The 15,377-nt window shown below is 53.7% G+C and overlaps 4 protein-coding genes across 4 annotated transcripts; all 4 read right to left on the bottom strand.

The window, feature by feature from the left end:
- Positions 1-171: 171 nt before the first annotated feature.
- On the bottom strand, positions 172-2,579 carry QC764_403710 (uncharacterized protein; the record flags this gene model as incomplete). The annotated part of the gene is made up of 3 exons (XM_062946662.1): positions 172-264; positions 1,184-1,411; positions 1,449-2,579. 3 exons carry the CDS (start codon positions 2,577-2,579, stop codon positions 172-174), a joined length of 1,452 nt encoding a protein of 483 aa, XP_062800331.1.
- Positions 2,580-3,481: 902 nt separating this feature from the next.
- QC764_403720 (uncharacterized protein) lies at positions 3,482-5,752 on the bottom strand (the record flags this gene model as incomplete). The annotated part of the gene is made up of 4 exons (XM_062946663.1): positions 3,482-4,059; positions 4,133-4,397; positions 4,456-4,648; positions 4,728-5,752. The coding sequence occupies 4 exons, from the start codon at positions 5,750-5,752 to the stop codon at positions 3,482-3,484; spliced, it is 2,061 nt and encodes a 686-aa protein (XP_062800330.1).
- A 3,188-nt stretch (positions 5,753-8,940) lies between these two features.
- On the bottom strand, positions 8,941-9,383 carry QC764_403730 (uncharacterized protein; the record flags this gene model as incomplete). Its single annotated transcript, XM_062946664.1, has 2 exons — positions 8,941-9,247; positions 9,337-9,383. The coding sequence occupies 2 exons, from the start codon at positions 9,381-9,383 to the stop codon at positions 8,941-8,943; spliced, it is 354 nt and encodes a 117-aa protein (XP_062800329.1).
- Positions 9,384-10,367: 984 nt separating this feature from the next.
- Positions 10,368-13,964, bottom strand: QC764_403740 (uncharacterized protein; the record flags this gene model as incomplete). Its single annotated transcript, XM_062946665.1, has 1 exon — positions 10,368-13,964. One exon carries the CDS (start codon positions 13,962-13,964, stop codon positions 10,368-10,370), a length of 3,597 nt encoding a protein of 1,198 aa, XP_062800328.1.
- Positions 13,965-15,377: the final 1,413 nt, after the last annotated feature.

Genomic DNA, 15,377 nt, shown 5'->3' with positions numbered 1-15,377 from the left:
CGTCTAAAAGTCGGCGTGCGGTTACACCAGGCATGCCTTATATAATGGCATATGGAAAGATAGTCGACAAGTCTTTCGACCATCGTGCCATCCTAGATGGCATCTCATGGATAGCTCCAACAGCTGATCCAGGTCCGGCAGCGAACCCCAGCCCAGCCCACCCACCACAACTCAAGCCCGGGATTCCGCTTCCTCCCCAGCTTCTTCCTCGTTATCGTGACAAGTATGCCAGTAACCGCGCAACTCGACCAGGCTCCCAGATTCCTGGAAGGCGGTCAGTAAGAGAGGAAGGGTCCCGGCATTAACCCGACCCAACCCAGAGACTGGAGTCACTGGCCGGCCAACCGTGCCCACATATTCCGTCATCAGCTTTGTGTGCCGTGTTGCGGTACTCAGCCGCGCAGGGCTCAAAGAGATATCAGGACAGTAAACAATCAAACGAACCAAACGTTCAGACGGAATGAAAAGTATAATATTGTCCCATCAGGATTGTTTTCTTGTTTAATATGATACCCATGGCGGGGGCATCTTCGCCCTCGTTCTTCCGCTGACGTACTTGATCAGATCTGTCTTGGCGTCAAAAAAAGGAACAAGCTTCTTTGCCCCTCCAAGTGGTCAGTGCTGGCCCCCTGTCTTAGGTGGCCACTAACATCAGGAGCCGAGCCACCGGGCCGGTCCGATAGCCATTCTTATCCGTACCGAGACCTCTTATCAAGGGCCAATCCATCTTTAAGTTGACCTCACTTGACCAACAACCACTAATTTGGACCAGACATACAATGCCTTCTTTAGGCATTCTTTTCATTCACTCACACATCCACGCGATTGCCAGTGAACCGAGTACTCGCCAGCACTTTCGGCATCTTAAACACGTCCCCCACATTTACATAGCCAACCCTGGCTTGCTCACTTCGTACTCACCTAACCCTTGGCTTGCACAGACCTGGCCTGTCCAGAAGTGAAATGTTCTTTCATATTACAATCAGTGTACATCCAAGTAGTCCATCCCAATGTAATCGTTACATCCTCATATTTGACAGCCCCGGAAAGAAGCGTGGTTTTGCTCCCTGCCCCTGTCCCGTATCCGGGCTTCTCGTCGTTGTCATCGTAGCAGAAGATGGGCTGATAAACCCATGTTCTCGCCTTTCACTTCCACCATGATGTCTGCTATCAATACCATTACCCTGCCCACCACAAACCACCCCCTCCATCTCCATCCCCCCTCCCTCTCCTTCCCCTTCCCTTTATCCCCCCCCTCAACCGGCAAGCCGGCCAGGAAACTGCCCTCATACTCACTATTCTCCCTCTCATCATCCTCATCCAACGGCGGCGGCCTCCTATACTCATACCCCGGAACCTGCTCCCCAACCCCCCAAACCCTCCTCTCCCTTCCCCTCCTCCAACCCCCCTCCTCATCAGCACCTCCCTAACCCCTTTACTCAACACACATCTCCCATCCCCCAACCCCCGTCTATGCCAATCCACGGCCCCCCCTCAAAGGCAACCCTCTGATCCGCCGTCCCCAGCCTCTGTCCATACCGATTGAGAACAATACTCTCCCGGGTGAAAAACCCCCTCCTCCCTCCTCCCCAACCCCCCCATCCCTGTGCTTTACAACCCCGTCCTTGACAACCAGTTCCCATCCTCACCCCCCCGTCAATCTTGTTATTGTCCCACTCCCCGCATACCCCACACTCCCAGCGTACAGGGTCGATAAACCGTCCACTGGTGTACAACCCCCCAACAGTCCTAACAAGAAATTTCACCCCCCGTACCGGGTCTCGGCTGGAGGCTGGGCCAGCGTATAAAACACAGTTTACGCACTTTTTGTGGTGGCAGCTGGATGGGCGGAACAGGCAGGTGCTGTACATCTCTTCTGCTTCACCCACGAGGTGGACTGTTCCTACCGGGTCGACGAAGCCCTCTTCTGCGCACTGGCAACAGAGCCAGCGGTTGGTTTGGATTTGGGCGGGGAGGTGGGCGTTGCTATCGGTCGGTTGTTGTTGCCGGGATGGGGCGGGGGGATGGAACAAGAAGGAGAGGTTTCGGAGGTTGGAGGTTGTTTGGAGGGTTGAGACGATGTGTCGCTGGTGGTGGGGGTCGGAGTTGTTGTATTTTATTGTTGAGGGGGGGTATCGCACGGGGGGTTGGGATGGGCGGATTATTCGGGGGGAGGGGAGGCCTGGGGTTGGGAAGGTGAGGAGGGTGCGGGATTCTGATGGGATGGAGGAGGCGGAAGGGGAGGGTAATGGTGGTGATGTTGTTGCGGTGATGAGGTGCGATGGGTGGTGGTGTTGGTGGTGGTGGTGTTGGTGGTGGTGGTGTGTCGGCTGCTGGTGTCGTATCGACGTAAGGGGGGTAGCGCTCGGCGGCGGCGGCGGCGGCGGCGGTGGTGGTGTCAAGGGTATCGCATGCGCTGATGGTGGTGGTCGTCGTGGCGCAGGTTGAAGCGGTGGCAGCCCAGTCGACGCCGGAGAAAACCCCGGTGGTGGTGGAGGCGCACCATGAGACGCAAACCCCCCCGTCGGTCGATGGTGGTATCGGTTGGCATGTTCGTTGTGATCGTGGTAGCCGTTCATCTCTGCTGTTGCTGCTGCTGCCACTTGCTGATGCGAAGGGCACCAACCACAGGGGTAGTGGGTGAACAAGCCCCTCGTCGCTCTTCGCAACCCAGACAGCGACCTCCAAAGCCCAGTACCTCTCACAGACACGAAAACCAGCACGCTTTTTAACCAGTGACACCACCATGCAGCAAAATGGGTCTGATCCGGACGTTTGGGCTCCCTTGACACGATCGATGACCAGATGCAAGAGATAGATGGAAAGGAATTAAGCTGTGCAGACCGGGGAGCGGCGGCCCGGACGGCCATGTAGCAGAACAAGATAGGGACACAAAGGTATGTATGCATTGCCAGCGAGGCCTGGCAGCTCTACTTTCTCCCCCAACCTATTCCTCGAATATCCCGCCGAGGCAAGCAGCTAGCCTTCGGCTGCCAGCATAATTGCAATCAATCCATTCACCGTGCCGCCGACCTCCTCGCTCCCAGATGCCCCGATCAAATATTGACTGCCCATCAAGGCCCTTGCCCACCCCCCTATGCAGCAGCCCGGTCAGAGTCCAAATCCCTATTTTCTTCTCCTTTTGCACAGTTGTCAAACCTACTCCCTCAGCCCGAGACATTGCCGAGTATGTGTAACCAGGCACCTGTTTGACATCCAGGAATGGCATCATCGCTTTGTTCACAATTCATGGATACCTTGAGGATACGCACAACAGTTTGCATGGTTAAAAAGACATCCCTTCAACATGTAGGGACCTCAGATTTAGCTACAACACAGTTCTTTGGTACCTTCACAGAAACTAGATGACGTATACCCGAGTGACAATCATCATACACGAAAACAGCAAAGATCCCATCAAACTTCCCAAGCATCCGTAGATGCCTGATGCCCAACCATAGGTATCCGCCACCAGCGCCGATCAGCAAACAACGCACCATCCCCTGTTTCTTCCTTGATCTACTTCAAAATCCAACTCCCAAGACTCCTGAACAAAGTGATCCTGGTCATCCTTGAAGTTATCCGTGGCCGGATGGATCTCTTCAACCTTGAGCTCATTGTAGAGCTCCTCCGAGAACACGCCGGTCTTCTGACCATGGCGCTTGAAGTCTTGGTACAACTCGTTGGTCAAACGAATGGGCTCAGCCCCAACTGCCTTGAGAAGCTGCAAATGGCGAATGCCGCAGTTCTGGTGCGTGTCAATATGGGGCGAGATACCCGGAACCTTGTAGCGCACAGGGCGGATGGACTGCAGCTTCTGGATGAGGTCCAAAACGCTTCCTTGGTACTGCTCCGGCTCCGGGAAGGGGACCAACCCGGCGATGGTCAGCCCAGAGATCATTCCTCCGAGGTGCTGATGGTTGCAGGATTCTTTGATGTCGGCGGTGGCATCGCCAGCGCGACAGTATTGACGAGATCCGTTGATCAGTGCCGTCAAGGGCTCATCGATGCACTTGTGCAACTTGCGAAGGCAGAACAGCCGATACTTGGACATGCATTCTAAAAATCACAGGTCAATTAGTCAATGCGCCATCAAGAGAATTCCGTGTAGGTTTCTCAGTCATGTCTTTACCGATCAAATGGTCCGGAATTCTTCCAGCGAAAGGACCATCGGCGCCCGTAAGGACGCCGTCCTGAAGCGTAGCCTCGCGGGCAACCTTGGGAAGAGTGCGGGAGAACCAGCGGCCCTCACCAAAGATCCATGTCATCACCATGACCCGCTCGTTGTTGAGATTCTCCCCGGCCATGATGATATGAAAATTCAAATCATGAACCAACCATTTCTCGGCAAACGGCACAATAACGTGGGCCACATCGTACTTCTCCACTACCTGGGCCTACCAAAGTGTCAGCCAACAAGCAAGATCAATCATCCAAGCATATTCATGTATATACCAGGCCATAGAGCTCAGGAATAGTCGGACGAATGCCAAGTTCGTGGTACTTGTGGTGAAGGATAGAAAACACAACGTTCAACCCAAAAGGACTATCGTCCTTATCCGTCATGATGGCATTGGCAGCATTGCCGAATTTCGCCTTTATGGTGCCCGAAGCAGAAATCAGGGCATCCTTGCGGACATGAGCATACCTGTTGAAGCTGACATCGTTAGCAATCAAACACCTCTCCGACACATGGCCGCCAAAGCAAAAACAAGGAGTTGTCTTACCCGTAACCGAGAGACGCGGCGTTACGGACACGGACATACATGTCGGCGTCTCGATGGTATGTCAGGATTTGGACCTTTGGACGAATCTGGACAGGGGGGCTGTCGTCAGACCCCTGCTGAACATCGGAATTGTTGGAGCCGGCGGTCTCTCCCTTGGTATTCTGGAGAAGATTCTCCGAAGAAGACTTCGCAAGCTTCATGGTATTGGTCTCGTCGGAGATAACGGGACTCTCCTCCTGAGTCGTGACGGCATAGTCAGAGCCGGAGCTCTCCTTGTTGATCTGAGGGCCCAAAGCAGCTTGATCCTCGGCCTTGACGGGAGTCTTGGGAGGGCTAGGCGGGCTTTTGAAATCGATGCCGCGATCAGAGCCAGAGGCGCTCTCCTCCTTGATCTCAGCTTTGATGGAGGGATTGCACGGGCTCTTGAACTCGAAGCCGTGGCCAGAGCCAAAGGAATTTTCCTTTTTGATCTCGGTCTTGATGGAGGGGTCATTCTCGCCAACATCGATGGGAATCTCGTCAGTCTCGACAGCAGCGACAGACTCAGACTTAACCTTGTGCTCATACTCGATATTAGCAGGAGCTTCAACCTTGATACTGGCCTTGCTGTCGACACGATCGTCGGTCCCGACCTTGACGTCGACCTGGTACTCGGAGCCGGCAGGAGTCTCAGTCTTGACAGACTGCTCTTTGTCGGCAGCAGCAGACTCATCCTTGACGACCAACTTGGTCGTCAGAGGGGACTTGGGGCGATCGGTATTCTTGCCGCCTTTGCCTTTGCCGCCCTTACGCTTGCTGACCTTTTTGACCTTGCCGGCCTTGCTGCCCTCGGGGTAAGAGGAGCTCTTGGAGTACTCGGAGCCACTCTCACGCTTGGGGGTGTCGGCCTTGGGGTCGACCTTGGGAGAACTCGCCATGGAAGCCAGTTTGGCCTTCTGGTAGGTCAACATCTCCTCGAGGGAATTGGTGAGACCACCGTCGGGGAGTGAGCCCTTTTGTGGCGGGTTAGCAGCAGATCCATCCATCGCGAGATCTTCAAGCGACTTACCGGGCCGGTGAAAGCGGGATTCTTGCCGTTGTCAGACATGTTGATGATTGGGATCTTTTTGATTGTAACGAAACCAAAAGGAGGATTGGGTGACAGGACGTAGGTGCTCGAGCTGATGATCTGGTCTCGAGATGGGTTGCAAATCGTCAAGACAAGCAGTATGAGGGAGAGAAGAGAAAGGAAGAGAGAGAGGATGGGAACGGCGGGAGTAGGAGTGGGAGTGAAAAAGTCGGAGCCTTGTGCCCCTCCGGGACCCGCCGGGCATGTGAATAGGCAGGCGGGGGCCGAAACGTTACTCCGGAAGGTGCTCTCGGTGCCGGGCCGGAGCTGTGGCTGCCGGTGCCTAGCCGATGATAATCTTGTTGAAAATCGTAACATCAAGGGCCGTGAGGTAGGTTTGCATTCTGTGGAGGAATGCAAGGCTCCATTGGAGAAGTCAAACAGCATGGACTAGACAGGTACATTGCGTCAAGGTTGAATGCTGAGCTTTTGGCAGATCACGTTCTCTTTATGTATAAATATCTCATTGTACACTCTTCTGAGCACCTTTTCTTTTGTCAGACAATATCGCACGTTAACCTATATGCTTCAAATCAACGGTTTGGGTTCCAGAACTCAACACGTTCATCCACATAGCCATGATACTAAACCTAGATTGGCTTTCATCATTGTTTGAATGACCCAATCCATGGAACAATGCCTTAATATAGGGACTTGCTTCATGTGCACTCCCTGATTCTGAATGTGCATCCCCCATTACTCCTTTGTGCACGCCTCTCAAGGGTCAGGGTTATAGGTGCGGTTTTCAACAAACAATAGCCTTTAAAGATTGCTCAGAGAGTAACCAAGAGCCACCACCACTGTGTTCAACCATGCCTTCCACACAATGGAACTTTTAGACGCCTGTTCTCGAGTATCACATAGATGGGGAACAAGGACCCTCCCTTTATCATTGCTGTGAGGATGTATCGGTTGATGTGAGTGATGTAGTCCAACACACTCGACACGACCCTTGGCTTTGATTAAACCATTCTTGGCATCGCTGAGCTCCCTGACAACATGGTCGGGCAAGCTATACATTTGACAAATACGCACCCAGTGCTGGCATTACTGTCAGCAACAACATCTACATGTGTGGAAGCCATGCTGAAAATAGCTTTAATTGATAGTCTAGCAATTAGAAGATCTTGATTATACAGTGATTTGTACGGGAATCAGGATAGCCGAGTGGGTTTGAGGCCTCTGCAATAAATGCTGATGAGCAAGAGGCAGTGCTGCAGCTATAACCCTCAGGGTTTATATGGGGGTGCACAAGGAGTAAAGGGGGGATGGGTTGCACATGGAGCAAGTCCCTTCCTATAGGTAATCCAATGTAAATATGCATAAAAACCTTCACCATCCAAGCAAAAGTTGGCAGGTGGGCTTGAAAACGCTGCTCTTCGGGCTTGCAAACGCTGCTGTCCAAGGTGCCCGGCGCCAACAAGCGGACCGCTGGCACCGGCACGCAGGCCTCTAGCGCCAGCACACGGGCAGATCAGAAAACCTCTGGCACCGGCACTCGGGCTGAGCAAAGAACTTCTCGCGCCGGTATACGGCTAATTAGAAATCTTTTGTCAGGTCTACTCCACACCTTGGTTGCTCTGGATAGGGTTTTGTTGCTTCAAAAATATTTCACATACTTTGTAGCTTTTTCTTTTCTCTCTGTTGGATTTCCACCGTCATCACTTTTCTCACCACTTTCGCCTCGCTTTTTGCACCAGTGACCACTGTCCGCTATCCCACAACTTCTGGCACAGGTGCGCGGGCTGATCAGAAAGCTTTGGGCAACAGTTAGTGAAGAGATGAGAGCAAGGAGATATGATCTTGGTGTCCTTGAGGGGTTTTGTATTTGCTACACCTGGCTTAGAATGGTTTAACATTATTTACATCACACATATTGTATCGTGCGCATCTTTTTTGGCAACACACTATTGATATCCTATGCCGACAAACACCGCAAGTTCTTAGCCGTGCGTAATCGATTATTAGCAATCGGAGTGTCTCGGCTGTGATCGCGGCAAGAAAAGGGGTATTATGGTGAGTAAGTAGGTACGGTAGACTTACCAGTTGTTGCTAGCAGCAGGTTATGGTAGAGAATATACACATCTTTCCCCTCTCATTTGGACTGTCTGATATCGCAAACCGTGTGACATGAACCGACCTTAACCAAGCACAGTTTCTGGCGCTGGCACGCGGGCTGATTGAAAGGCTTCCGGCGCTGGGGCACGCGTTGGGACCTCTAGCACTGAAGAAGCATGACACTGGCATCAACATCAAAGCGAGAGCAAGGTTAAAGCCAAGACGAAATTACAGGTAAAGGCCTGGTTTCCTACTTGGTGTAAACACAAAGCCGGAGCCAAGATTAAGTTCATTACGAAGGCCGAAAATGGGATCATGGAGATGCCGACATCAAGGTCGAGAGCAAGGTTAATGCTGAGTCCACTTTCCAGGTCAGATCGACTTTGGCGGCAGGCACAGATCAAGACATAGGGCGGGCTGCCATCCATCAAATGCCATCGGAATCTGTGACAGCAAGGGCATGCTGAGTGGGCACTCAACTAGGAAATCCAGGCGTGAAGGAGTGGGTTGAGCGTTCACCATGCTATGAAAGGCCGAATCCACTGAACAATGCCTTGCATATAGCGAAAAAACATGGCGCATGACCACAGGACCCCAGCGGCACATAAATATACAACAAATCATCAAACCTAAAAGTCAGTGATCCAATCTCATTTCACCAAACAGTTCTCGCCCTAAAACCATCATCTAGGTACACTCCCAAAACCACCCATCACAAATCCCTCACCATCCAAACATTCCCCTCCTTCTCCCCCCCAGGATAAACCCTAAACCCAACCCCCTCATAAAACCTCACAACCCCTTTATTCTCCCCCGCAACCCCCAACTGAATCCCCCCTCCCATAATCATACCCCTTCACCCCCCTTTCACCCCCCTCCACCCCCTCAACAAACCGTCTAATCATCTCCCTCCCAAACCCCTCCTCTGCCACCCCTCCAACAAATCAATATGCAACATCCCCTCCACCCCTCCACAAGCTCCCTCCTCCCTCCACCCCCTCAAGCACCAACCACTTAACACTATAAGCCGTCTGCGCCAAACACCTCTCATTCACCCTCTTTCCCCCCCTCCCCCCCCCCAACCCACCACTCCTCCAGCCTCTCCATCTGCTCCGGAGGCGGTACATCCCTCCTCCCCTGCTCACTCCCCAACACCTCCTCCACATACCTCGGATACATTTCCTCTAGCGCAAAAACGTCAGGCGTCCCAATTACATACCCCACCGCCCTGCCACTCCCATCATCAAGCACAAAACAGTGCTCAGGAAAGAGGTGCGTGAACTGCAACGTCCAGAGGTAGGGCGCCATAGCCACACAGGCCGGGGACGAGGCGAGCGAAGGGGGGAGGGTAGCTCTGCACTGTTAGATGGATCAAAATTATTATCATGAAACAAAAGAAAGGGGGTTGGGGGTTTGGGGGGAGGAGAAAAACATGCAATAAACTTGCAGTCCTCCGTGTCCTTTGGTTCAAAAGGGCGGATGAATGCCATGGTGAGGACGAGGTGACGTCGGAATAAGTGGGGCCGGTTGGGTAAGACGGGGCGAGTGCCTTGAGCAAATGAAGCAGAAACTAAAAGAATTGGCGAATTTGACAACCACTCCTAACCAACATATGGCTGTATATGACAATAAATGCTGTTGTCAAGGCTGTCCTTCTCCTAATCAGTTACAACTAACTCCCAAGAGAGAAAAGTGCAAAATCCGGACCTCGAAGCGGGGGTGTGGTGAGAGAGCAATACATGAGCCGCATGCAAAGCAACGCCACCAATGGGGTAACTTCGGTTGAGATCCACGAAACATCAACCCCCCTCATCCTCCAAGCATAGGCCCTCCAGCGGCAGCCTTCCACATCAGCGACATTCTCAAACCAAAAACCTTCATTTGACTGATTGTTTGTTTCAATTTCATCAACTACAACTACAAGATCCCCCATCCACCAAGCCCCCACTCAAATGTGGCTCTGATACGCTACATACAAAAAACATCTTCCACAATAAATCCAGCGACTGGTACATAAAGCGCGGGTACTCGACCCGCTCATTACAGAATCAGTCGGTCCTCACAAGTAAGAAAGCTGTCAGTGATACAAAGATAAAAACAAGAAAAAACATCAACATATGGGATATCACTTCTTTTGAACAGTACCAGAACCAGCCAGTCCAGAAACCCATTAACCACGACCTAACAAACAAAAAAAAGAAAAACCAAACCAATTCAAGCTCCGCCCCCTTTCCACCCTTCCCAGTCCACACATGTACACACACCTAAACGCAGTCTAGTTTTACAGAGGTATCTCGGGTTTTCATAGCCTCATGACCTTGGCCTGGGCCAGATGTACATAAAGGAAAATAAACAAATATATGAAAAAAAAAACATGTCTGGAAGACAATGGAGAGAAAAAATGCGGGGGAATATTAGAAGAGAACAACGGGTACGAAGAGACAAGGAAAAGTTGGTGGTGGTAGCAGTGATGCTTAAATCATGCCACCGGGGCCCATGCCTGGGTTCATTCTCGGCAGAGGGCCCTTGGCAAGAAATGGTGGGCTCTTGTCCCGAGTTCCGCCAGAGGTCCTGGGGCTTGGGGGAGTAGGTCCATCGGAGGGCCTGGCCTTGCGCAACCTGCGGCGGCCCATCTCGTCTTCGCTGGCATGGTCAAGACTGGAAGCACTGTGGTTCGCTTGGCTGGCGAAAGGCAACCTCGGGGCAGCCATGCCGGAATCTTCCGGCATGCGTCCAGCACTCGAATCATCTCGTCTGCGTCGTGGATTGATCGGAGGCAGAGGCGGCGGCGCACCCCCGCGGCTGCTCGAACGTGACCTCGACTCCGGATACGGGCGTCCTCTATCGTTTCCATCCGGGCCCATAGCACGCTGGTGGGGGAGGTTAACGGTTGGGACGCGAGTGGTGGCTGACATGAGCGTGGGCTCGGAAATTTCTCGCTTGTCGACAATTCGCTTCGCATTCACCGGTCCCAAGGCTGGCGATTGAGAGACTGATGGTTGTCGACCTATCCGGGGACCGAACGAAGTAGATGTTCCAACAGGCGAGGGCGATGCTCCAACACCATAGGGCGACGGGGACGGGAGGCCCATGGGAGAAATGGGTGAGGGTTGCCCGGGGTGGACGTCAATACCGAGGCGATTCGTGTGTAGAGCCAGATTTCCGACTGGTCTCGACTGGTTGAGCATAGGAGAGGCGGCCGGTGACGGAACCCCGCGGCCGGGATAGGGATGAGGAGGCATGATGGGAGACCCCTTGATGTCAGTCCCTGGCAGACCAGGAGAGCGCATCATTGGTGTGCGAGCACTACAGGGAGCCAACTGATCGTGAGACATAATGTTGCCGTTGGTCATCAGGCGAGGAGGGCGGCTATGCGAACGACCACCACCCTCCGATCTCTCCGAGCCACTGCGATCGCGTCCACTCGGGGAGTTGCTGTAGTTGCTTTCATCACTGGGAGCACGTGGCCGGTATGTTACGGGAGGCGGTCTCCTATCGCCGCTCGGCGGCGAGCGTTGGTTCATGCTACGGTCAGCTCTAGGGGGTGGCTGAAGGGGTGTTTGGCCATCGGTAGCGGCTGATGTTTGCGTGGCTTGACGGCGCGCCAGCGTCTCCAGCTCCTTGCGTTTCTGAAGTTCCCGTCTGGCTTTCTGGAACGCTCTCAGACCAGGAGGAGTACGGGAACTGTCTTCATCCTCTGGCTTGGTCGCTGGTTCACCGCTAGTCGCTGATTCCGAAGAATGGCGGGTGTCCTGCGACTCGACCTCTTGCTGTCTGGACTCCTCTCTCATAGTGGCAAGTGTCGAGACATCCTTGTCATCGAAGGATTGCTTGGTTGGCAACGGAGACGTGCTCATGGTTGCAGCACCAATTCCCAGCATCTTGGTGACTTTCGATGGCGCAGCGCTAGTGTTTCGCGATCGCTCCACAATGGAACCCTTGCTCGACTTCGACTTGAGGATACCAAGACTCAATGATGTTGATGATGCGGGAGGCGCCGCCTCTTGGGGCACAGGGGAACCGGCTCTGCTGCTATCTGACTCGACATACGACGTCAACTTCTCCCTGACACGACGGCGGGCATCGGCGAGCTGGGTGGCAAACTCATCGACTTCTTCTTCGGTGATATCGGCCTTGGCTTCGGGGGTTACATCTGGGTTAGCTGTCTCTGGAGCAGGCTCCTTGTCAGGGTTACCGCCGTAGTACGAAACAGCCCACTCTTGATCACCATTCATCCAAGGGTTTGAGCGGGACGCAAGGTCATTAACAATAGATGGGCTGAACAGTGTCGTGTTGAAGCGGGAGTCAACGCCTGATGTCTGAGGTCCGCCGTCGTAGATCGACGAGTTTGTGCTTTCACTACGCAGGTGTTGGCGAACCATGCCGCTCAAGCCAGCCAAGCCGGGAGCTGGGCCCAGGGTTGGCGAATCGATTGGCACTGGCTCTTCAGACACTTCAGACGATGTCTGGATGGTCGGAGGCGGGCTAGAAACCCTTGGGGTGACGGAGAGGGGGGTAGGCATTGCTGATTGCCTGAGAGCTGGGTGGTCCTCGTCAGCCGGGCGTTGGAGGCTGAGGTCGGGCGTGGAGAGAGACAGGTTTAGGTTGGAGATGATCGGTGGGGTTGGAAGCTCGGAGTCGGGAACCGGGGTTGGCGGCATCCCCTGTGAGGCTTGTGACGGCGGCGAAAGGTTGCTGCTGGCATCGAGGCTGATTTTTGGGGTAGGCGTCTCCCTGCCCTGTTGCAGCTGAATCTGGCGCTGGGCGTACGTGGATTCATCATACGGTTGCGATGGCTTCTGGAACATGCCAAGGGCCGTCGCCTTGCCAACATCGTTTGGCTGAATTGGCAGGAAGGGCTGTTCGCCGGTCTCGCTGATGGGTGGACTGAGAGGGGGTGCGGCGCCGAAGTTTGTCTTTGCTTCAGGCTGAGGCGAAGGCTTCGGAACTGAGCTCGCTGAGCTCACAGGAGAGACAGTGGTGGTAGAGCTGGGGGTCCTCAGATTTGGGGCGCTAGCCTTTGCCAACATTGCCCGTCTCTCGCTCACCGATCTGTCGAGAGCAAAGGCAGTTGAGGGGGAAGGTGCCGCTCCTGCGTCATTGCGGGTGCCAAAGGGTCTTTGGCGGGTCATTGTGTCGAGACGAGACAAGGCAGAGGATTGCTGCTCTTGTAGATCCTGATTAAGACCCTGCTCATACAGCCGTCTCGCTCTCGTGACCGGCCCAGTATTCGCGGTAGTCGAGAAAGTTGCCGCTGAGGACGAATCCTTGACGCTATTGGCAGTCTGAGAGGTAATCGAAGTGGCCGCTGTGGAGTTGCGAGCCAAATTGGAAGCCGATGACATGGTTGAGGATGTCTCCCTTTTTTGGTTGTACGCACTGGGTGGAGGAGATGCCGACCGCGTTGGCTCAACATCTTCTTCGGGCTGATCTGACTGAGCCTCTCCTCTCTCCATAGACCTCTCCCGTTCAGCTTGTCTCCATTTCTGAAAAGCCGACATTGGAACGTCGTCGTCGTACAAAGCCCGTCCTCCCAGGCCTCCTGCAGCAGCCTTTGACCCAGCCGGAATTTTGTAAACTTTTTGTCGCCCGCCAAACAAGTTGTTGCCCTCTAGCGGCTTTGAACGGTTCATAACACCCCCTTTCACGTCGGTGTCATCAGACGCAAAAGAGTCTTTTCGCAAGAAAGTAGCAGCCCTGATCGACTCCACCTCAGCGATGTCAGCCAAACCAGCACCACCAGAGAACCCAAAGTCGGCCATGCGGGACTGTCGATTTGGGTATAATACGCTGTCATCGCTGGCCTTCCCAATCTTGGTGTTTGGATCATCTTGTTCCCTCAACATGGAGAACCGGGCGGAGAGGTTAGACATCAACAGACTGGTCCGGAAATCATCGGTGGAAGGAAGAGCAGTGGCGAGATCGAACTCTGGCTTGGTCTCCTCCTGCTGAACCTTTTTGCGATTGCGAAACCCTCTGAAGGGAAGAGACGACTGCTCCGAGTCCTCACTCGACCGAGTCGTCGGCGCCTCCACCTCCTTCTGCTTCTTCTTTGTCCTGAACCGGTTCATGTTGAGAAACTGTTTGTCTATTCAATCGATGAGCAAGCTTGTCGATTCTTGACTTGGTGATGCACCGCGCAGGAGAAGCGGCAGATGAAGATGTAGCGAAAGGGGCGGTGAGATTGACCAATACAACTCGGGTGGATATCACACAGACTGGATGAAAAGGGAACCTGTCAGTATAACTCATTTGCACACATTGGCGGGTTTTCACTCATAAAGAGTTGGGATGTGAAGCTGGGTGTGAAGTGAAGGTGAGAACAGCGGTCTACCAATATGATCGACAAGAGCCCAACGCCCTTGCCTGACCAAAATTGCCTTCTCCGAGTCCCCGATCCTTTTCCAACGAGTTGGGGCAACCGGGTGAATTCACAGGGGAGCGGTCCAGCTCCGACTGGCAGACCAGGCTACAGGGCGGGGGAGTGTTGATCAGGTGCTCACTCACCATTAGCGTGGCCAAAAGAGTTGATGTCTCCCAGCTAACAGCCTAGCGTCCACCAAAAAAACCAGTTCAAAGGGATTGCTGCGGAAACATAAACAAGTTGGGAGGCAGTTCCAGTGAAATAAACGACCAAGATAGGAGTGAAGCGGCGGGCGCAGGCTATCGAATCGACATGCGGTACGGAGTTAAAACGGCAGTGGCACGTTGATGCTGCACCGTCCCGTGGATGGTTCCTGGCAGAATAGCCCGGCGGCAGTAGTTGACTTCGGTACTTCGTATTGAGCCCTGGACTGAGCTGAGCTGAGCTACTTGGGCTGAAGAAGGGTGGCAAAATGTGAAGAAGATATCGAGGAGTTCGGATCAAAAGAATGTGTTTCGTGTGGTCTTTCTTCGGAATCGGTCGAGTGCTACGCGGGTGGTCGGTTCGACAGGCAAATGAGCGGATCAACGAGCGTGTTGCGAAGGGAAAAGAGCGGCGCGAGAACAGGACCGGCAGTTGAAGAAAGCGTCGACAGGTGAGGTGAGGTTGGAAACCTAGAACGGGGGGGGATCTGACGAGATTTTGGATCTGGGGAAAAGCAGCAGGACCTTGGGAGAAGACAAGCCAGGTCCAGCGGCCCAGGGCAAGATTGCATCCACGGCACACTCCCAGCGCAGGTGGAGATCAAGTCAGGCAGGCCAGCATCTCGCTGTCAAAACCGCCGAAGAGGGGCGTGTGCCTAAGACCCCGAGACATCCCGGAATTGGGGTTCATCATTGGCTGTGACCCCTTTCCCTGGACTCGTTCGGCCCCATATGAGTCCGTGCACCGACAGCAGTCACCGCTCTTCATTGGTCAGGACCTGCGTGAGAGCTTCAGGTGGGGGACAGTGGGGTGTGCACGCAACAAATGAACAGGGGATGAAGAAGAAATTTTGGAAACGGAAACAGACGAAAACGACTGGTCAGTGCCTCGAGCTGTGCGAGGGGAAACTGCTGCC

This window comes from Podospora pseudoanserina, chromosome 4 (assembly GCF_035222485.1).
Source record: "Podospora pseudoanserina strain CBS 124.78 chromosome 4, whole genome shotgun sequence".
NCBI lineage: Eukaryota > Fungi > Ascomycota > Sordariomycetes > Sordariales > Podosporaceae > Podospora > Podospora pseudoanserina.
This window is presented reverse-complemented; position numbering and strand designations above follow the sequence as displayed.